Source organism: Nannospalax galili, unplaced genomic scaffold (assembly GCF_000622305.1).
Source record: "Nannospalax galili isolate Female #2095 unplaced genomic scaffold, S.galili_v1.0 scaffold1307, whole genome shotgun sequence".
Taxonomy (NCBI): domain Eukaryota; kingdom Metazoa; phylum Chordata; class Mammalia; order Rodentia; family Spalacidae; genus Nannospalax; species Nannospalax galili.
In genome coordinates, this window is record NW_008357035.1 from 46,472 (window position 1) to 67,594 (window position 21,123).

General features: G+C 53.0%; 1 protein-coding gene across 8 annotated transcripts in view; it reads left to right on the forward strand.

Moving 5' to 3' along the window:
• Nucleotides 1-11,872, forward strand: part of Tpcn2 (two pore segment channel 2) — a 30,801-nt gene extending 18,929 nt beyond the window's left edge. The window contains exons 14-25 of one of the 8 annotated variants that reach the window (XR_003847278.1): nucleotides 3,821-3,940; nucleotides 4,055-4,114; nucleotides 5,561-5,689; nucleotides 6,239-6,288; nucleotides 7,589-7,688; nucleotides 8,279-8,350; nucleotides 8,878-8,954; nucleotides 9,297-9,366; nucleotides 9,481-9,563; nucleotides 10,088-10,169; nucleotides 10,543-10,623; nucleotides 11,259-11,391. Coding sequence is in view for 3 of the 8 variants with exons in the window: in XM_029557120.1 (XP_029412980.1) it covers nucleotides 3,821-3,940; nucleotides 4,055-4,114; nucleotides 5,561-5,689; nucleotides 6,239-6,288; nucleotides 7,589-7,688; nucleotides 8,279-8,350; nucleotides 8,878-8,954; nucleotides 9,297-9,366; nucleotides 9,481-9,563; nucleotides 10,088-10,169; nucleotides 10,529-10,623; nucleotides 11,138-11,531 (1,332 nt within the window). In the remaining 5 variants the exon portion in view is untranslated. The other 7 variants (XR_003847280.1, XR_003847279.1, XM_029557120.1 and 4 more) reach the window with 7 other exon arrangements.
• Nucleotides 11,873-21,123: the final 9,251 nt, after the last annotated feature.

The following is a 21,123-nucleotide window of genomic DNA, read 5'->3' on the forward strand; positions in this document are numbered from 1 at the left end:
CCTCTGAGGAGAAGGTGCTGAGACCTCTGAGGAGAAGGTGCTGAGACCTCTGTGGAGAAGGTGCTCAGACCTCTGTGGAGAAGGTGCTCCGGCCTCTGTGAAGCAGACATTCACTGACCTGTCTGGGCTAGTGCTGGTCTATGGTCAATGTCAGGCGAGAGTCAACTACCAAAGATGCTGCAGGCCCAGACTATCCACAGCAGAGGCAAGGGTATGTGGAGTGCTTGGGTGCCTGAGGACAGGTGTCCCTGGCTCACTGGTTTCCATATGATCAGGTCATGCTGCAGCTCTGCATTGCCAGCTGGACTCTGACCACATGCCACATCACCATCCCATCACATGGCACCTGAAACTGCAGGGGAGTTAGGTGCTCCCGTCTTGTCCAGTGACCTTTGCTGAGAGTTGCGTCATGGCTGCTGTAGAGAAGGACACTGACACGGACTCTCCTCACAGCAGAACTGGTGTCAAGGGCAAAGCAGAGCTGAGAGGCGGTTACTGTGTTTTGGGCTCTCTGCAGAGGAGTCTGTTCAGTGTGGTGTTCTGGCATTTTCTGTTTAGACATCTTCCCATGAAGTCATTTGTTTCTGTCTGTGTCTTCAGGATCTTTCCATGTGGGCTGTTTGTGGTGATAAACTAGCTGTCTTCCCCATGATCCTCTGGTGGCATGGCCATTCCTCACTTGAAGCTGTCACTTGAAATGTGGCTTGTGCCACCAAAGAAGTCAGCAGTTTTAACTTCAGTGGATTGAAACTTACTCTGTATGAGCCATAGTCTTAAAAACAGCACGGTACCGGCACAAAAACAGACACATAGATAATGGAACATCACTGACGATCCAAACCAGAGTACACACAATTTCAGCCACCTGATGTTTGACAAAGGAGCCAAGAACACACAATGGAGGAAAGAGCATCTTCAACAAATGGTGCTGGCAAACCTGAATCTCCACCTGTAGAAGAATGAAACTAGATCCTTATCTTTCACCTTGCACAAAAGTCAACACCAAATGGATCAAAGACCTCAACATGAATCTGGAAACCCTGAAACTATTAGAAGAAAATATTGGTGGTAACTTACAGGATATAGGTATAGGAAAGGATTTTCTAAATCAGACAGAAGTTGCTCAGGAATTAAGGTCAGTAATCAACAAGTGAGCCCTCATTAAACTAAAAAAAAACCTTCTGTACCACAAAAGAAACAATCAAAAAAGTGAAGAGCAAACCCACAGAATGGGAAAAAAATCTTCACCAGTGACACATCTGACAGAGGTTTAACATCCAGATATCAGTCACTCAGGAATTAGGTTAGTAATCAACAAGTGGGACCTCATTAAACTAAAAAGCCTCTGTACAGCAAAAGAAGCAATCAAAAAGGTGAAGAGAAAACCCACAGAATGGGAAAAACTTCACCAGTGACACATCTGATGACAGAGGTTTAACATCCGGAATACATAAAGAACTCCAGAAAAAAAATTGAGAAACCAAATGACACAATTAAAAGATGGGCTAAAGATCTAAACAGTTCTCAAAGGAAGAAATAAAGATGGCTAAGAAACATTTCAAAAACTGTTCAACATCGTTAGTAACTAGGGAAATGCAAATTAAAACCACCCTAAGGTATCACCATACCCCAATCAGAATGGATAGGATCAAGAAAATAAATGATACCAGATGCTGGCAAAGACGTGGAGAAAGGGGAATGCTCACTCACTGCTGGTGGGATTGCAAATTTGTGCAACCTCTATGGAAAACAATGTGGAGAAGTCTTAAAAAACTAAAAATGAACCTACCATATGACAAGGTTATACCACTCTGGATTTTTTACTCAGCAGTAAAGAAAGATGAAATAATGAAATTTGCAGGTAAATGGATGGATCTAGAAACTTATACTAAGTGAAGTAATGCAGACTCAGAAAAACAAAAGACGTATGTTCTCCTTCATATGTGGCGCCTAGCACCAAATCCTTTTAAATTCCAAGTCCTTTTAATAAGATGATGCTATACAGCAGTCCTTTCTGCATGAAATAACTACCATCATCATGACTTGGGCTGAGCCTGATTGCTAAACATAGTCACAATTGGCCTTGTTGACAGTTGTGCTCATTCATTAAAGGAGTGCCAAGCAGGGTCACTGGACCCTCACCTGAGTATCCAGCCACTCTTCGCAGCCAACTAGTCCAGCCTTGGAAGACAAAAGAAAAATGAGGAAGAACCCAATAGAGGGATGCTTTTGAAGCCCTTGTCAAGAAACTCCAGTGGACTCTCATGAACATTTGAAGATTGCCCTGTTCTGACCTTTTTCTAGTTCCCTGTCTAGAACTTGTAACGCTAATTCCTCTTGCCTTTACTTCTCCTTCACATCTCCTGTTCATGATTCAAGGACATTCTTCTCCCCTTAGAGACTAGAGTTATGCAATTTGGGAGTCTTTTAGATAGACCCACTGAAGGGGTACTCCAATTGCCTCACCCTGCGTCCCTGTTCAGCATGGAAGAAGCCAGAGCAGTCTGCATCCCTTTTCCTATTGGCAATTTGGGTAACCCCTTCAGAAGATGACATGGTAAGAATAGGAGGTAGGAATTGGCTAGGCAGTTAGGATAAAGAGACCCCAAAGAAATGTTGCCAGTTTCTTGGCTAAAAGTCAAATGTCCTTGGGCCTCTTAGCAACATACTCTGTTCCAAAGGCCAAAAATATCAAAAGTATTTGGGAGCTTGTATCTAATTCTTAAAAGATTTTTAGGGTTCCCTCTTCAGAGGGGGGAATGTTGTAGGAGAGGGAGTGGGCATGGATTTGATCAAAACACCTTATATGCATATATGAAATTCCCAATAAAGTTTTTGTAAAAATTGGAAAAAAGAAACTTACTCTGTACATGCGGCAGTGGCTCCGTTGGGCAGCAGGTCCATTCTAGCTCTGTGCTGCATTGAGGTCGACGCCGAGAGATCATACTGCTCCCACGGTTTGCTTGCTGTTTGGCTCAGTCATCTTCCTGCATGTCCTTGTGCTCTTGCAGGACCTGGGAGGATGCTGGCCTCGGAAAATACTCGGTCTTGTGTGGTGCGAACACAAGTGCTTACTGCCAGCCTGCTGTCCACACCTCCTGGTCACGGTGCACCTGATTGTCCCGTGCTGTGTTGTCCTAGTTCTTGTTGTGCCTGCCCTAGGTACTTTTTCACAAGGCACTGCTCAGAGTGGTCAACATCTGGCATGGTCTTTAAGTTTTTATTTTTATTGCGTTTTATTTATTATTTATTTATTTATTTTGTGTGTGCATGTGCAGGCCACAAGGCAGCGGTCAAGATATGGGAGTCAGTCCTCTTCTTCCACCATGTGGGTTCCAGGGATTGAACTTAGGTCATCAGGCTTGGTGGCGAGCACCTTTACCCCCTGAATGCCAGCCAGCCCCTAGCCAGCATGCTTTTTGTTGCTGTTCTTGTTTTTATGCTTTGTCTTTTTGAGACAGGGTCTCCCTGAAGCCTCAGCTGACCTGGAACTCTCTATGTAGACCAGGCTGGCCTTGTACTCAAGAGATCTGCCTGCCCCTGCCTCCTGAGTGCTAGGATTAAAGCATGGGCTGCCGCAATGGGCAAGCATGCCTTTTAAATGACCCTGTAATATTATAGCATGGTTTACTTACATGATCAGCAGACCTTAGATCATTGCTATGTTGTAAAGTTCACTGTAATGAGCCTCTGTGTATAAAACTAATTCTGTCCTTGAATTAGGCTAGATAGAGGGAGAGGGGTGTTAAGGCAGGAACATGGCATCTAAAACAAGAGGCAGGTCTCCTGTAGCACGGCTGAGTGTGGGCTCCCTTCGCAGTGCCCGCCACGGCCCCAGTACCAGTCTCCGATTCTGCAGAGTGCCCAGTTCATCTTCAGTCACTCTTACTTTGACCACCTGGGGAACCTCATCGCTCTGGGAAACCTCTTGTCGATTTGTGTGAGTAGGAGCTGCATCCTGTGGTGGCAGCTTAGTGAAAGTGCCAGGCCGTGCCCTGCCGGCCAGCCCTGTGGCCTGCGGCATGCTGATCCACCCTCTACTTTGGCTTTGCAGGTGTTCCTGGTGAGGGACTCAGACCGGATGCCTGAGGAACGTGATGACCTTGTCTTGGGGGTGAGCTCTGGGGCCACTGTCCTGTCAGGCTGTCAGCTCTGCCGGGATGGAAAGTGAGGCAGAGCCGGAGGGTGATGTCTGCCCACAGAACGCTGTGGTCCCTTGTGGGCTTGAGGCTCTGGCTCTGTGGGCAGAGAGGGGCAGGTGGGGGACAGAATGGCTCTCACGGGCCCTGGCTTAGCAGGGTAGGTGGCCGAGGATTCTTTCGAGAAAGTGGGGCTGCAGCAGGCCTGATTGGGGGTCTTCTGGGCTGTCTGGCTTTGCCCCTAAGAAATAACTGGGATTCCCTATCCTTATCTGATATGAAAGGGGGAATCTGTCAGATTCCTTATAAATTGAGTTTTCCTAATTCTTTTTTGTTGGTTTTTTTTTATTTTTTTTTTTTTAGGCGTGGTCTCACTGTGTAGCCTTGACTGGCCTAGAATTTACTGTATAGACCAGGCTGATCAGATCCCCCTGCCTCTGCTTAAAAGGCGGGTATGTGTTACCACGTCTGGCCTTTTTCCATTTTGAGTATGGAGCAGAAGCACATGCTGCCCATGTTGCTTCCACCAGCGCCTCAGCCGAGGCTGTCTCAGTTCACTGATGCACTATGATGTGAAAGAGATTGTTCATGACAGCCATGAGGCGGCCCTGTTTAAGTGTAGAGCAGCTTGTTTCTCGTGTGTTTATCATAGCATAAAAATGGAGAGACAGTCTGGCTGATGTCTGAAGCTTCCTGTGTCCTTGATGTTGGGTCTCCACCTTGGATGAGGTCAGAGGGCTCTAACCCTCTCAGTATATCTTGTGTGGTGGCGCCACTGTCCTGCTGATGGGGGTCAGATCTGATGCAGGCCCCTGCAGTTATCTTACTGATACGGTGTGGTGGTTGGGGTCCGCCTCCAAGCTGATCTTGGATTGATCTCTTTTATACTCTGTCATGGTGGTTCCTCTAAGTGGAAAGCTTTATTCTTCCTGCCCTTGAACACTCAGCTCCACACAGGGAGGGCAGTGCTTGCCATCCAAGAACGCATAGAACACAGGCTGCACAGCTGGGGAGTGACCCGCCTCATGGTCTGTCCTGTGTGTGGGGTCACACACGACCCCTTTAAAGGAAGAGCTACTTGTGTTTCCTTCCTGGCTGACATCATCATCTTTGAGGCACCCCTCACCACCAAGTCCTCACCCTGTTGGGGAGAAGCTTCTGGGAGCTCAGTTTCCTCAGAGAGGTGCCCACCCCCCCAAGCTGGATCAGGTGCAGATGTGTGTTCTTGAGGTCCATGAGGACAGCTGAGGAGACAGAGCAAAACGTGGGAGAGCCAGGGATGACCTAAGCTGAGGGGACAGGGTCCTGGAGGGGTGGCGGTGGTGGGGTGACGTGGCTGCCAGGGCTCAGCAACTCATGGCCAGCTCCTGGGATGGTACAGTGGGCGAGGCCTGGCACTGGCTCCTCCTCTGCTCCTTCAGATTCTCGACTACGTCTTTGTCCTGTACTACATGCTGGAGATGATGCTCAAGGTGTTCGCTCTGGGCCTGCAGTGCTACCTGTCCCACCACAGCAATGTGTTTGATGGCCTCCTCACTATCATCCTGCTGGTAATGTCCGTGCCTGGGGCACCTCTCCTGGAGGCTCTGTCTGCAGCTCTGTGAGGTCCCTTCTAGTGTCTTAGTATAGTGGAGGAGGTGGGGCTCCTGGCTCAAGGGACCTGGGGTGAGCTGTGTGATGGGGGATGCAGGAGGCTGGGTCTCAGCTATGTCCAGGCTGCCACTTTCCACCCTGAGGGAGGTCCGGCAGGACTCACAGCTGTTACCAGTCAACCCAGCCCCTGGCAAGGCCCTCCAGTGCCACTGGTTTACAATGTGACCTTGGCAAATGAGGGTTAGGGGTCTTAGGCACCCAGAGAAGCCATGGACTTTCTTTCCCTAGTCACTGTATATGAGGGGGCTTACACTCTGTGAGGTTGTCACAGCAGCAACCTTGAGTGACAGTTTTATTGCCATTGGGCCCCTGGGACCGAGCTCTGAGTTCCCCGAGAAGCTCATGCGATGGACACGAGACTTGTGGTTCTGCCTGGGATGGTGCTGGTTGGCTGGTGCCGCCAGGGCTGGCACTGACGGACGATGCCTCCTTCTCTCTGTGGTCAGGTTTTGGAGATCTCCACCTTGGTTGTGTACCGATTCCCCGGCTCAGGCGGGTATGTGATCGCAGAGAACCCAGGAGTGCCACCTGAACAGTGTCTGTCTTGCTGTACCCAAGGGACAGGTTCCAGGGCCACGTGGGGTCCATGGCTGCTGGTGTGGGCCTCTCGGCCACGAGGGCTGTTGAACTATGGGCCTGCCCAGCATCGGGGGACGTGTGAAGACAGGCTGCTCCTCGCGTAGGCAGTCCCCTCTGTGGCGTGGCATCCCTGGTGGCTTGGTAGGCAGTGGTTGTGTTCCCTCCAAGGCGTCCTTCCAAATGACCCAAGCACAGAGTCACTTGGCTCAGGTCTGGGGGGCCTGGGGGTCGCAGACTGAGCTGGGTTCCGTTCTGGTGTCTGCCCAGCTTCTGACCCTGGCTTGTCTCTTGCCGTACACATAAAGTTCTCTTTACTTCCTATAAAATGGTGTCCCTGGGGCTCTGGCTTGTTGAAGTGTTAGGACACTGGCCCCCATTCTGGCTTTGCAGAGGGAGTCCTGGGCAGGGCCCAGGTGGTAAGTGCTTGGCCTGCATTGGTGAGGCTGCCCTGTGCCAGGATCTGATGCCACCAGTTGCCATGAGAGGCTCCTGTGAGCCATGGCTAACCCAGCACAGGCGAGGGGACGTTGGTATCCTGCTTTGTCTTAGACAGTGGAACAGCTGGGAGAGGGCTGGGGGCCCAGCGCTGACTTGCAAAGTTGGCTCTGGGGAACCTACTGGGGCTGCTTTGGAGATGGGCAGGGATGGATGGTCTGCCTGGCAGGGGCCGTGTGAATGACCTTATGTCTGGGGTATACCAAGCTCCCCTTGAACTTTGTCTCATAGCCTTGGGAATTGGGGTGACATTTGGGTTGAGACTGGCTTATGTTTAGATAGGAGTGAAAGCAGAGGGGCCATGGGGTCTCCAGGGTGGAGGAGCAGCCATAGGGGTCACGGGACAGGAGGTGGGGTCGGGAAACAGGATCAAAATTCATAGACCCAGATAAACAGTCAACAGATGGGACGGGGTCAAAGGCTAGGGGGACTAGGTTGGGGTTAGGACACCCTCCACTTCTTCCAGGACCTGAGCTTGGCAGTGGGTCTTGGAGAGTGGCTTTGGTAAAGGGTCTGTCCCCATGCTGTGGAGCTGTGCTGGACAGCGTGGCTGTGACTGGGGTGGTCTGCGCCGTAGGTGTGGGGTATGACCAGGTTGGGCCCCCCACCTCGTGGGGGCTTTTCTGCCTGCTGTGTCCACATGGTGACCATTGCTGTCTGTGCCTCTGCCCTCTCGTCTTCCAGCCCCTCCAGGCTTCCTAACTCAGCTCCTGTCTCCCCAGGATGCCGGAGAAGCGGGGTCTCCTCTCTCTGTGGGACATGAGGCGGCTGGTGAACACGCTGATTGTGTTCCGATTCCTGCGCATCATCCTCATTGTGAAGGTATGTGGACAGTCTCCACTGTGGCCTGATGCAGACCCCAGTACTGGGGGGCCCAGGGATGCCAACCACTTTGGTCTCTTGGGGCACACCCTCAGTCATCCACGGCACCCCTAAGCTGCTGGGACAAGAGCTCACACCTTTTCTTTGAGCCTCCAGGCCACCAAGTTGCAAACCTGACCTCATAGGATCTGCGGACAGAATGTGGCTTTGGTCTGATTACTTGACTGCCAGAGTGGCTTGGGTGTGACTGGACACCCACAGGAGGCTAGGCATATTCGGGAGTGTGTGAGAGTGTGCCTGTGCGTGTGCAGTGTGTGTGTGAAATTGTGGGTATGGGAGGTGTCTGGGTTGTGAGGATATGTGTGTGTGTGCAGGTGTGTATGGGTGTATGGGTGGCTGTGGGGTATGGTGTGTTAGTCTGCAGATGGCCCTGAGGTGGATGTCCAGGTATGTCTAGATGCTTGTGAATGGCTGCAGAGTAGCTTGCTGGTGATCTATCATCCCATTCGGTCAGGGCCAGGATCGGGTTATGGGGGGGCACTGCTGTCAGGGGCAGGAGGAGTCAGGCTGAGCCCTCTTCTTCTCCACAGCCAATGACTGTAGTGGCCACCACCATCCTGGGCCTGATCCAGAACTTGCGGGCATTTGGCGGGATCCTGGTGGTAAGTCCTGGGGCTTTGGGTGGGCTGGCTTCTCGGAGCCCAAGGGGATGGGACTGGCCTAGCTCTACTCAGCTCTGGTGAGGAGGCCAGCATAGTGTGTCAGGATCCAGACTTGTCCCCTTCCTTCCAGAGAGGACCTGGGGCTACCATGTGGGTCTCCCTCCCCATGCAGGGTCCTTGTGGTAATTGTCCAGTCCTGCATAACCACAGTGAGAACCAGTGGTGAGGGGCCCTTCCCAGGAGCCCCAGCTTGAGGCATCAAAAGATGCTCTTCCCAGTGATTCAGGGGCTCATAGCCCTATGTGCCAGGCGGAAGCCAAGATGGGCCTGGGCACTCGCTTCTGTGGCCAGATGGCTTGGGCCATTCTGTGTGAGGCTGACAGCTGGGGTGCCTGAACAGCACCCAGATTCCCTGTAGAGTTTTGGGAGTGGCTGCCCAGGTACCCCTGGCCTCTTAAGCTCCTGTCTCTCCCTTCCCCAACCCCCAACCTGGCCCTGTGGCTGTGCTGACCTGGCCCCACCTACAGGTGGCGTACTACGTGTTTGCGATTGTCGGGATCAGCTTGTTCCGAGGTGTTATTGTGGCTCCTTCTGGAAATAGCAGGTGAGGGGCCTCTGTGCCCTCGGACACCTCATGGAGCCCTCCCTCTTCACCTCTGGCCTAGGTGTCCTACCTTGGGTCTTGTGAGCAGGAGCTGTTACCAGGCTGCGGCAGCCCTGGGGTTGGGTGAAGGGTGGAGCACTGGCCTCAGAACCTGGAGCCCAGCCTCTGGCTTACTCTCCTGTGTGGCTGGTCGGGGGCGTTTTCTCTCTTTGCCTCTTCCCCGGGGTCTGACAGTCCATGCTGGGATGGGAATGGGGCAGTGTTAGGCTGTACTTACGGGCAGTGAGGGCCCCTGGCTGCCGCCACTGACCGAGCAGCACTGTGTCCCATCCTGGCTCCTAGTAACAGCTCGGCACCCTGTGGAAGCTTTGAGCAGCTGGAATATTGGGCCAACAACTTCGACGACTTCGCCGTGAGTCCTCTGCCTTGTCCCTGGGCCTCCCCCTCTGCCTTGTCCCTGGGCCCCCTCTGCCTTGTCTCTAGACACTCTTGGACCCTCCTGGACCTACCCTCTGCTGCCCCACAGGCCGCTCTGGTCACGCTGTGGAATGTGATGGTGGTAAACAACTGGCAGGTGTTCCTGGATGTGTATCGGCGCTTCTCTGGCCCGTGAGTCCCCTCTGCCCTAGTGGTGGCTCTGAGCTGAACAGGACGGCAGAGACCCAGGGCCTGGATTGAGAAGGGAGCCAGTCCCTGACCATGTAAGGCTGGCCAAGCTGCATCCTGGCAGGCTTCAACCTCCATGCATACTGCATTGAGAGATGGCCACAGCCCTGGCCTTAGGCACCCTGGGGGTGCCAGTGTGACAGAAATGAATGCGTTACATGATTGCCTAGGGCTTCATGGGGATGGAGTCATGACACTGATTTAGCTCAGTCATAGCTTAGAGCTCTAAACAGCCCAGTGGAGGGGCCTGGGTTCAAATCTCAGCTGCACCTCTTGCTGGCTGGGTTTCCTCTGGTGGCACTGGCTGTTTGTAAGCCCTGATTTTATGGGACAGCACCATACTGTACGTGGTGGAGTTAGTGGCAGGATCTACGAAGCCCACTGCAGATGTGCATTAGTAGTTGTTTGTCTTTCTGGAATGATCTTGTCCCAATCACGGTATACCCTGGCCTTCTTATCTTTCCCAGGTGGTCAGTCGTCTACTTTGTGTTGTGGTGGCTGGTGTCTTCTGTCATCTGGGTCAACCTGTTTCTGGCTCTACTTCTGGAGGTATCAGATGTGTCCCTGTCCATGCCCGATGCTGCTGGTCAGGCCTTCTGAAGCTTTAATGGGCAAGCCTGGCCAGCCTTGGGTGTAGGCTGAAGGAGCCGGGCCAGGGGCCTCCATGCTGTTTGCTCTGATTGCCGGGGCCCGTTAGGGGCCCCTGGGGTTCTCAGGATCCCACACTGACTGGAGGAGAGAGTCGAACATCTTGTTATATCAGGGGTATAGATTTCCTGGGTCCTGTACCCAGTGTCAAGGGTGAAGCTGCTTCCCATGGTGACCCTTGCTATAGGCCAGGGGGCAGGAGTGGGGCTATGAGGCTGGTGTCACACAGTAGTCACCACCCTGCCTTCTTCCCATTCCAGAACTTTCTTTACAGATGGGACCCCCGAAGTCATAAGCAGCCCCTTGCTAGGACCCAGCAGGCCACTTACCAGATGTCTGTGGAGCTCATTTTCAGGTATGGCATCCTGCGGGGCATGGAGCTGACAATGGACGGGAGTGAGGGAAGGAGAGATAGAGTCGGGGAGACTCTGGCAGGGCTCCTCTGGACCACGGGTCACCTGCAGCTGAACTGAGCTGGTGAGAGATGTTCACAACACAGGTGGATACTTATGTTCCTGCCGTGGCTGAGGGAGGACTCTGCCCTGCTTGGGGTTCAGCACCCTGAAGGGACCATCTGTCCTTTAGTATCTTGTAGCCTCTGGCTGGTCCCAGGGGGCACACCCAGGTGGCCCAGGGGAGCCACATCCTTTTCCCTTGTGGCACTGTGGCAGCAGTGGCCCTGCTGGCTGGTGTAAGACGGTCTCCAGGCTTCCAGGATTTGTGTTTAATGCTTTTTGGTGCTGAGGATGGAGTCTATGCCGTGAGCATGCCCTTTGCATTGAACCCCTCCCAGCCCCCTCTGGGTGCTCATCAGCTTGTCTGTGTCTTACCGGGGTGGGGACCTGCATACTTATGTTCTTGTCACCCAGTTTTAAAGGTACCTGCAGGTTGGAGACTTGGTGCCTTGTCCGCTGGCTCTGCTCACCAGCTCTGAGGGGCCCAGGTCCATTTCTCCCTGAAGCTCCTGTGCATCTGTCCCCAACCCCACAGGGACATCCTGGAGGAGCCCAAAGAGGAGGAGCTGATGGAGAGACTTCACCAGCACCCATACCTGCATCTGTGCAGGTGACGTCAGCGTGGCCTCCCAGCTGGGGTGGCAGGACAGAGATGCTGGCCTGGGGCCTGTGGAGGCAGCAGCTAATAGAGACCAAGCAAGAAAGGCCAGTGCCTGGGACAGACCACTATGCAGGGGCAGGTGGGGACTGGGATGAGGACTTCGCCCTGGTGGCCGCTCTGCAGTGTCGCCTGGCTCTGGCAGAGTGATGGCTGGTGCTGCAGGACTGTGTCCCGCCTCGCTGCTCTTCCAAGCTGCTTCAGTGAGACTTGCTCAGGAGAGGGCGACCTTGCAGGGACATCCAAGGCAGCCTGGGAAGCCTCAGCTCCCCTCCTCCTCAGCTCATCTGTGCCTTTGGGGACCCTGTCCTGCACAGGGCCTGCAGAGGGTAACCAGCAAGTTTCCAGGGCATTGGGGTTGGGTGGGTATCATGTGAAGAGAATGTTGCCTGTGTTTTGGTTTCACAGTGTCTGAGTGTGATTGGGTTCGTCTCTGTGGGTCACGGTGCTGGTCATTTTCACCTGTAAGTTTTATAAAGAATGAGACTGTTCTTGTCTTGTTGCACCTCTGGTCCTGCTGCTCTGGAGCAGGACTGTTGGGCAGTGTTTTAGCTGTGTACTGCACAAGGACACCAGGTGGTGAGGCGTGTCTTACCTGTGGTCAGGAGCATCCTTTAGTGATAGGCACAGTGGGAGTCCTATTTTGTGAGTCCTCCGGGAGTGTGGAAGAGGTGGGACTGGGGTAGGAAGGCATGAGAGGTGATCAACTCAGGGTGCTAGATTGACCAAATATTTCAAGTGCCAACTCTGGAGGCAGGCGGATCTCTGAGTTAAGCCCAGCCTGGTCTACATAGCAAGTTCCAGGCCAGCTGGGGCTACAGGGAGACCCTGTCTTAAAAAGACCAAAAACAAAAAACCAAAAAACCCCAAACTCAGTGCCAACTCTGGGGATTGGTGGTGGAGTTTCTTGGGGGGTCTTTTGTAGAAAGCTGAGGTCTATGCATTATGTCTGTTTGTGGGCGCTGACAAGGAATAGGGGCTCAGTGATATTTCACCACAGGCTGCAAGCCCCCGATTCCCTGTGGTCTGGGAAAGGGAGTTGAGGAAAGAGAGACGGGCTTTCAGGAAAGTGCAGTGCCCATGCAGAGTGGTAGGCTCCTGGCCCAGGCATCCTCTGCATTTCCCTGACACCTTCTGGTGTCTGCTCCTCTGCAGGCTGCTTTCCTCTAGGCTGATTTGGAGGCAACACCCAGTTGGCCTCTGCTGGGCTGGCTTGTCCCTGGTACTCCTGGTAGGCCCACAGTGTTGGCTCTGGTCTACCACCTAGACTGCTAAGCCTTGGGTGCCACCTAGTGGTGGGACGGGCTCTGCTGACCTTTACTACACCTGATGGACTCCTGGTAGATTCCAGATCCCTAGAAACTTCTTGCGTTTTCCAGGCCAGCTTGTGTCCTCTATGCAAGTCCTCTGTCCATGTCTTAAAGTGAACCTGGTCTGGCCCTGCTGGGTAGATGTCCGTGTCTTCTGTCTGCTATTTTGTGGATCTGTGCTGCCCGGGGCCACCCTGAGTCATGCATCCTGGTGTTTGTGCAGAGATCTGCCCGCTAGTCATTTTGATCAGGCCGGGCTGTGTGCAGGAAGGTGATGCAGCTCAGACTGCCTTGTTGTCTGGAAGAGCTCTTGAGGTAGCTAGAGTGTGTACTGGGGGCCCTTGGAGGCCTCTATAGCCCAGGTGCACCTGCCTATTTCAGACGACCTTTGACTGCACTGCATGGTGCTTGGACTCAGCGGGATCTGAGGCTCACTAGTGGTCCAGGTGGGGGCTCCGTACAGCATAGGTGATCACGAGACTCCAGTGGGGACAACCCATTGCAAAAGGAATGTGGGCAACTCTCACATGGCCCTCTGCTGCTCTGTGAGCTTGTTGTTGTTTTCTGTGGTCACCTCTCAGTACTGGGTACCAGAGCCATCTGCTGCCCGAGCCTAGAAGCATCTGGGTGATGGAGGTCAGAGGAGCAGGTAGATATGGGTGGGAGGAAGCAGGGGCCACAGAACCCAGTGCTTGCTGCTGGGTCCCACAAAGTGCCTTGTGTCCCTACAGCTGGGGATCTCTGGCTCAGGGTCAACAGGAGGCATTTGTGAAGAGAGCTGGTCCTGGTGACATGGGAGGGTGGATCTGGTAGGGTAGCAGCAGGCCTGTGGCAAGTGGATTGGGCACTGTTGGCCTGAACCCCGAATTCAGAATGCCCAAATTGAAGGTTAAGCAGAGCCCTAGATTTGAGTTGTGGGAGTGTGGGGTGCACGTCTTGAGTCAGCAAGGGGAAGCCCACACCCACCTAGAGGCCTCGGCCCGCCTGGTGCTTGTAATCTGAAGGCAGGATGGTCCTATTTCCTACACTGGCCGTCTTGGGCAGTAGCTGCCCACCAGGGGCCTTGACAGCTCTTTGCATGGAGGTGACTCCCCTGAGGTGACAGGAAACCTCAGAAACACCTGCTCCTCTTTGGATGTCATTACTGGGCTGTCCTCCATCTGCCTCACCTACTCTTTCCTTTCTTGCATCATCTGGTTGCCACTGTATTTAATTTGGTGCCGAAGGTGTCCACATAGACTAGCAGGAACCTCTCATCTAGCTTTCCTGTCTGCCTTTGAAGGCTTCTGTATTTTATTTTCAGTGTTTGTGGGTACATATGATGTGTGTAAGTTTGTGTGTGGGCACATGTGTGCCAACTGCATCCACGCATGAAGTCAGAGGCAACCTTGGTGCTAGTCCTTGCCTCCACCTATTTTTCGGCGGGGTCTTTCTGTTGTTTTCTATTGAATACACCAGGCTCACTGGCCCAGGAGCCCCTGGGGAATCTCCTGTCTCTGCCTCCCATCCCGCTGTAGCACGGGATCACAGATATGCACTACATGCCTGGCTTTATGTGGGTACTGAGGACCTGAGTTCAGATCCTGAAGGAAGGCATTGTGCCAAGGGGCCTGTCCCTTTCAATGATGGGCGTGTAACCAGTGACCATTGTTGCTGGTCGCCTGTCACTGCCTCCTTCTCCATGCAAAGCTAACCCACAGCGTGCTGAGGGACGCTGCAGGGACATGTGTCAGCCTCCAAAAGTAGCTGTTCTAGTTTGCTCTCAACAACCTGGAGAGGAAAGGGTTTATTTTAGCTTATGGGTTACAGTTCATCTTTGGGGGAGAGCGAGGCAGGACCCTGAGGTAGGAATTGACCACTGAGGAATACAGCATCTCCCAGCCTCACATTCAGATACCACCCCCCCCCCTTTTTTTTTTTAAGACAGGGTCTCCCTGTAGCCTCAGCTGGCCTGGAATGTGCTATGTAGACCAGGCTGGGACTAAAGGCATGTGCCACCACACCCAGCCTAGTGGTATTTCTTACACAGCCCAGGTCCATCTGTCTAGGGGTAGCACTACCCATAGTGGGCTGGGCCCTTCTACATGATCAGTGATCAAGAAAATGCCTCACAGACATAGCGGCAGGCCAATGTGATGGAAGAAATTCCTCAGTCTGAGGCTCCCTCTTCCTAAGGAGTCAAGTTGACAACCAAGATTAGCATCACAGAAGCATTGTGAACCTTTATCCATAAATTACAAATGTCTAGAAAGACCAAAGCTATTGAAAATAGCACAATTGCTGGGCATTGCGGCCCACGCCTTTGATCCCAGCACTTGGGAGGCAGAGGCAGGAGGATCTCTGTGAGTTCAATGCCAGCATGGTCTACATGGTGAGTTCCAGGCCAGCTGAGGCTACAGGGAGACCCTGTCTCAAAAAGACCAAATTCATAAGACAGTGTTTCAAAAAGCCATTCCTAGGGGCTGGAGAGATGGCTCAGCATTTAAGAGCACCGGCTGCTCTTGCAGAGGACCCAGGTTCAGTTCCCAGTACCCATATGGCAGCTAACAACCATCTATAACTCCAGTTCTAGGATAACCAGTGCCCTCTTCTGACCTCCTCAGGCATTGCATGACACAGGTGTACTTACATCCATGCAGGCAATACACTCATACACATAAAATAAAAATAATAAAATACTAAAAAGAGAATAGCAAAATTTCAGCTGTTCTGATGTAAGATTTCAGGAAAATCAGTTTCTTTTCTAAATATTGGCCACACACCATCAGTTAAAAACTGGCTCAGTGAGAGATGTTCAGGGCGCCTCTACAGAAAGCCGTTATTAGCCTTGGTGGATAGAATGAAGAGGGGCTTGTTGTTACCACCTGCTGAGTAGCTCCTCAGGCCTGACCTCAGGACATCCACACGTCAGGTCAGACAAGTCAGGGTTCCAGTGGTTGGGGTCAGTGTGCTGCGTCCCTGCTCCATGTATTGCTCCCAAGTCTGCTGAACTCAAGTTGCAGTTCCAGGCCTGGCATCCCCGTGTGCCTGCTGGTTGTCAGCCAGGGGAACCCCCCCTTGCATTATTTTGCCATGTGACACCTCTCAGTCAGCCATAGGGAGCCTACCTCACCTCAAATGTGCTCCCCACTCCCCCAACTCTTTGAGTCATTGTAAAGCCCAGGGCTTTGAGAGCATCAACTAGTGAGGTCAGGCCCACTGGAATGATTGGCCCCCTGTAATGGAACCCAAACTACAAGGGACATCACACCTGCAGCACCTGCCAGCACCCAACAAGAGATTGTGTAAGGGGAGGGCCATTAGGGTCACTTGCTGGAGGTTTCCTGACTTTGGGACTGAGGCAGGAGGATTATCCTGAGCTGGAGGCCAGCCTAGGCTATAGTGTGAGACCCCTGCCTCTTAATAAATAAATAAACCCTGAACAGAGGTTTCTGGTCTTTGTGGGTGAAGAGACTTCACAGTGGGAGTGTTGGTCCCAAGATAAGTGCCTACGCAGTGGAGTGTGTGCGTGTCCCAGGATGTTGGGTGAGTTGGGTAAAGCAATGCAGGCATTAAGGCAAAGGAGCTAATTTCTTTCTTAGAACCATAGGAGACAGAAGGTGGGCAGTGAATCAGGCCTTTCTGTGAGCTGGGATGGGAGCCCAGGTGGTGCCACCTTGGGAAATTCTGTGACAATCCTCCTGGCCTTTTTTTTTTTTTTTTTTTTTTTTGTGACAGAGTCTCACTGTGTAACCCTGGCTGGCCTGGAACTCGCTGTGTTGACCAGGTTGGCCTCAAACTCACAGAGATCTGCCTGCTTCTGTCTCCTGAGTGCTGGGATTAAAGACGTGTGCCACCATGCTTGGCACAGCCAGGTTTTTAAAGGAACTGTTTATAGTAGTTGAGCCTGACAGCATGTGAATAGCGTAGTGGGCCACTGTACCTCGGGGTGCTCATCCCTGGGTTCAGCTCCTGCAACTCAGACCTATCTGGAGACAGTTGTGCATATGCCCCCCCAGGCCTTGCTGCCATCTGGGTGGCTGTGTGGACACTTGTCTCCTAGGGAGTTTGAAGTGTGCAGGAGGACGTGAGATTACAACGGACTCAGGCTCTGTGGATCTTGATGTTCCTGCCTGGGGCTGAGGCCATCCTGGAACCACACCAAGACTCGGGAGAGATGGTTAATGTGGGGTTTATGCAAGACAGCCCTTGCCCAGGTGCCACAGGGGGCAACTTGGGTGGCACAGTCTCGACTCAGGGAGACAAGGATGGGAGAAGGGGTGGGTGCTATGCAAAGTCACGTGATAAGCTTTCTCATGTGCACATGTGTGTTGCACCACGTTGAACATTAATACCAACAGGAGTTAGAGGAGAGGTGCTGGGGAGGGAGGTTCGGCTCCCCAGGCAGCTTCCCTTTAAAGGGGAGAGTGAGGGGGCGGTGGAGATTAGCACCTTTCTGGACGGACCATGCAATGGTACCAAATCTGCTGCTGAGGTTAATGAGGTGGACTGCTCGCTATGGGTGAGCAGGGCCCGAGGACTGGAGGCAGCAGGAGGCTGTGTTAGGGCAGCATCTGGGCTGGGGGCTTAGGGTGGTGGTGGGGTCGGGATGTGGCCCTTGCACCCAGGGGTCAAGAGCAATGTTGGATGGAACAGGAGGTGCAGCTGCCTGCCCCTCTGTCCCCAGTGGTGTCACCTGTTGGAGCAGGCGCTGGCTGAATGGGCATCCTCCCGTTCCCTCCCACTGTCCCTCTCCTGTAGGTGTCTGGCTGGGGTCCAGGGCTGGTGCCCGATCTGTTGCTGGGCCGGGAACAGGGCGACTGATGTGGTCTTGGTCCGCCCTACACAACAGCAGGGGTTCTTCTCCCTGGAACAGCCGGATTGGGTTTCTGGCCTTGGAGATAATTGGTGGTTCCTATTCACAGGTTAGCACAGGGCCTGCAATCAGTAAGAGCCGGTGGGGCTTGGGCACAACACGGCTCTCGAAATTAGAGGAGGTGTGGGGCTTGGGTGACGCCCCTCACATCAAAGTGGCAGCAAACACTGGGGCAGCGGGCGGGCATCACCCTGCCCTCTAATCACTTCGGCGGCCTGAGCTTCTGTTCTGGGTCAGTTGCCCCAGGCGGGCGGTGAGCAGGTCTGGCTGTCTTCTGCTGTACAGCAGTTGGCTAATTCATGCTAGGGGTGGGGCCCCAGCAGCACCTGTCGCCAGGTGATGTAGGCCTGCCTCCTGGCCTCCTTGACCCTGCCCCTTCGGCCTTTAAATTTTTTTTATTTCAAACTCACTGTGTATCTGAGGATGACCTTGAACTTCTAATCCTCCTGTCTCCACCTCCCAAGGGTTGGGGCCACAGGTGTGTGCCACAGCACCCAGCTTCAGCAATGCTGGGCCTCTAGAATGGCAGGCAGGCACTCACCAACTGAGCTACATCCCTATCACTGGCTTCTGATGCTTTTTTTTTTAAAAGAAATTAATTTTATGTGTGTGTTGCCTGCATGTAAGTGCAGTGTGTGTGTGTGTGTGTGTGTGTGTGTGTGTGTGTGTGTGTGATGCCTGTAGAGGCCAGAAGAGGGCATCAGATCCTGTGGGACTAGAGTTACAGATAATTAGTCACCATGTGGGTGCTGGGAACTGAACCAGGTCCTTTGCAAGAGCACCTGGTGCTCCTAACCCCTGAGCCCACGCTCCTTTTTGCATTGCATTGTGAGGCAGACAGGCGCTGGTGTGCATGGTGAAGACTATTCTCTTGCTGAACCAGGTCTGAGGCTGGTTATCTGCCAGGTGTCTCTGTCTGCCACTCGGGTGTGCATCAGGAGGAGGACTGTAGACACACAGTCCTGGGCCCTGCCTCACAGCTTCTTACTGAGGTGGTGGGTGAGGAGCCTGGGACCTCCCACCCCCATCCTTTTCCTTAACCTTCAGCAACATGTGAGGTCAATTTCTCAGAAGCAGTCTCGGGGGCTGGGCATGGTGGCACACGCCTTTAATCCCAGCACTGGGAGACAGAGGCAGGTGGATCTTTGTGAGATCCAGACCAGCCTGGTTTGCAGAGCTAGTTCCAGGCCAGTTGGGACTACAGGGACCCCCCCCCAACCCCCGCCAAGGACAAAGCAGCCTTGGGGAGGTACAGTTACACAGGCCTTTCTCCAGAGGTCATATGACCCAAGCGGCCCCCTCTGGGTACTGGCTCGTTGCTGCTGTGATCCTCCGTGGTGGAATGTATGTCCCCAAGCAGGACAGTCCCCCTCCCCTGGCACTGTGGCTCAGGACCTGTGCACACCCTCCATAATTGGACATAGAGAACTTGCTTGAACCATGTCATGTCCAGGGACATGGAGGGACCCGGGTGAGAGCCTCTGCATGGGGAGAACAGAGATGGGGTCCCATGGCTTAGCCACTGCCTGAAGCAGCTGTGAGGCTTGCCTGGATTCTGAGGCCAGGGAATGGGATCCCATTGCTTCCTACTGTGATCGTGACATGCAGTGCAGGCGTCTCGTTTGTTTCTTCTCATGGGTAGTTGGAATATGACAGGAAGCCCAGGATTGAGGGTGCGTTTGTGGCTTGCGCCTTAGGAACTTGCTGTGGGACAGTGCCTGGGTTTTCAGGCCTCACTAGACTGTCCTTCCCTCTCTTGGTAGTCTGTCTTTCCCTGATGTTGGGGTGAGGCTCCCTGTGCAGGGAAGGGATGTGGGTGAGTGGGCCCAGGATTGGCTATACCTTTTGCTGGGACTTTCTGTCTGTGTCACCTCCCACCCAAGGCTGGGCACTAATGGTGCCCAGCTGTTCACTTGTTCTTGGAACCTCAGGATCATCTACAGAGCTCCCAGAAGCCCACTGCTACCATGCACTGGGTTGGCTAGGCCACTGGGCTCTGCTGTGGTGGGGGGGGGCTACCTACCCTGCCCAGTGGGCTTGCATGAATTCCTGCTGAATTCACTGAAGAGAAGGACCAAGGGCCAATCCTGGACAGGGCTGAGGATAGCCTGGATGCACTTAAGAAAGGCAAGGGCCAGCTCAGAAAGTCAGGTCCAGAGGCCACAGCATCCACACGTGGAGGTGCCTGAGAAACCAAGGCTGATACCTTTGATTTACAGACGGGGAAACAGGCTGCAGAGAGGAGGGGTTGTGTGGCCAGATGGGGCAGGAGTGCTCCTCCTCTCCTGCCTTCCTCCCATGACAGGCATGCTGGTTCATGATGGAATTCCAAGCCTCCCATTAAGGGTAGCTCGATGCCTCTGGTGCATCTATTTTGAATCCTATTTCATTGTTTATATTTACTTTTTAAAAATTTTTATTTTTATGTGTATGAATGTATTGCCTGCATGTATGTGAGTGTACCCATGTTGTGCAGTGCCGCAGGGGTCAGAAGAGGGCTTCAGATTCCCCTGGAACTGGAGTTAAGGATGGTTCATTGCCAACATGTGGGTGCTGGGACTTGAACCCGGGTCCTCTGTAAGAGCTGTCAGTGCTCTTAACTGCTGAGCCATCTCTCCAGCCCCTTTTTGTTTGTATTTTATTTTTTATGTGTATGAGTGTTTTGCTTGCATGTATGTAAGTGCACAACATGTGCAGTGCCTGAGGAGGTCAGAAGAGGGCAACAGATCCCCTGGAACTGGAGTTAGGGATGGTTGTTAGCTGCCAGATGGGTGCTGGGAACCAAACCCAGGTCCTCTGAAAGAGCAGCTAGTGCTGTTAACCACTGAGCCTTCTCTCCAGCCCCAATTTCATTATTTTATCTTGTTCTTTGGCACTGAGAATCAAACCCAGGCTCTTGTGCATGACCAGACATAGGTCAGTGCAAGTCATGTGTGATTCAAAAAACAGTGGGGTTCTGCATCTTGAGACCCAAGTGCCAGGAAGATTTTGTGTATGTACATAGTGTCAGTGTGTGCATGTGTCTTCATGTGACACATGTGAATGTGTATGCACATGTGCTGTTTGTACACATGTGTGCATGTGCTTGTGAATGCAGGTATGTGCACATGTGTTCATGTATGGTCATGTGCACACATGTATTCATGTGTGGGTGCATATATGTGTGTGCCCATGCATGTGCAGGACAGAGGTCAACCTCAGGTGCTGTTCCTCAGACACTGTTCTGTTCACCTTTTTTTTTTTTTTGTCTTTTTGAGGCAGGGTCTCCCTACAGTGCCCGCTGGCCTGGAACTCACCATGTAGACCAGGCCTCAATCTCACAGAGATTCACCTGCCTCTGCCTCCTGAGTGCTGAAAACACCTTGCTTTTTGAGACAGGGTCTCACTGGCCTGGAGCTTGTCATGTAGGCTAGGCTGGCTGGCCAGTGAGCGCCAGGACCCTCCTGTTTTGGCCTTTCCTGTGCTGGGATTACAGGGCTGTGCACCCTACCTGATTTTGTATTTTTTTAACTTGGGTTCCACGGATTGAATGCATGTCCTCATGTGCACTTCACCACCTGTACCATCATCACCCACC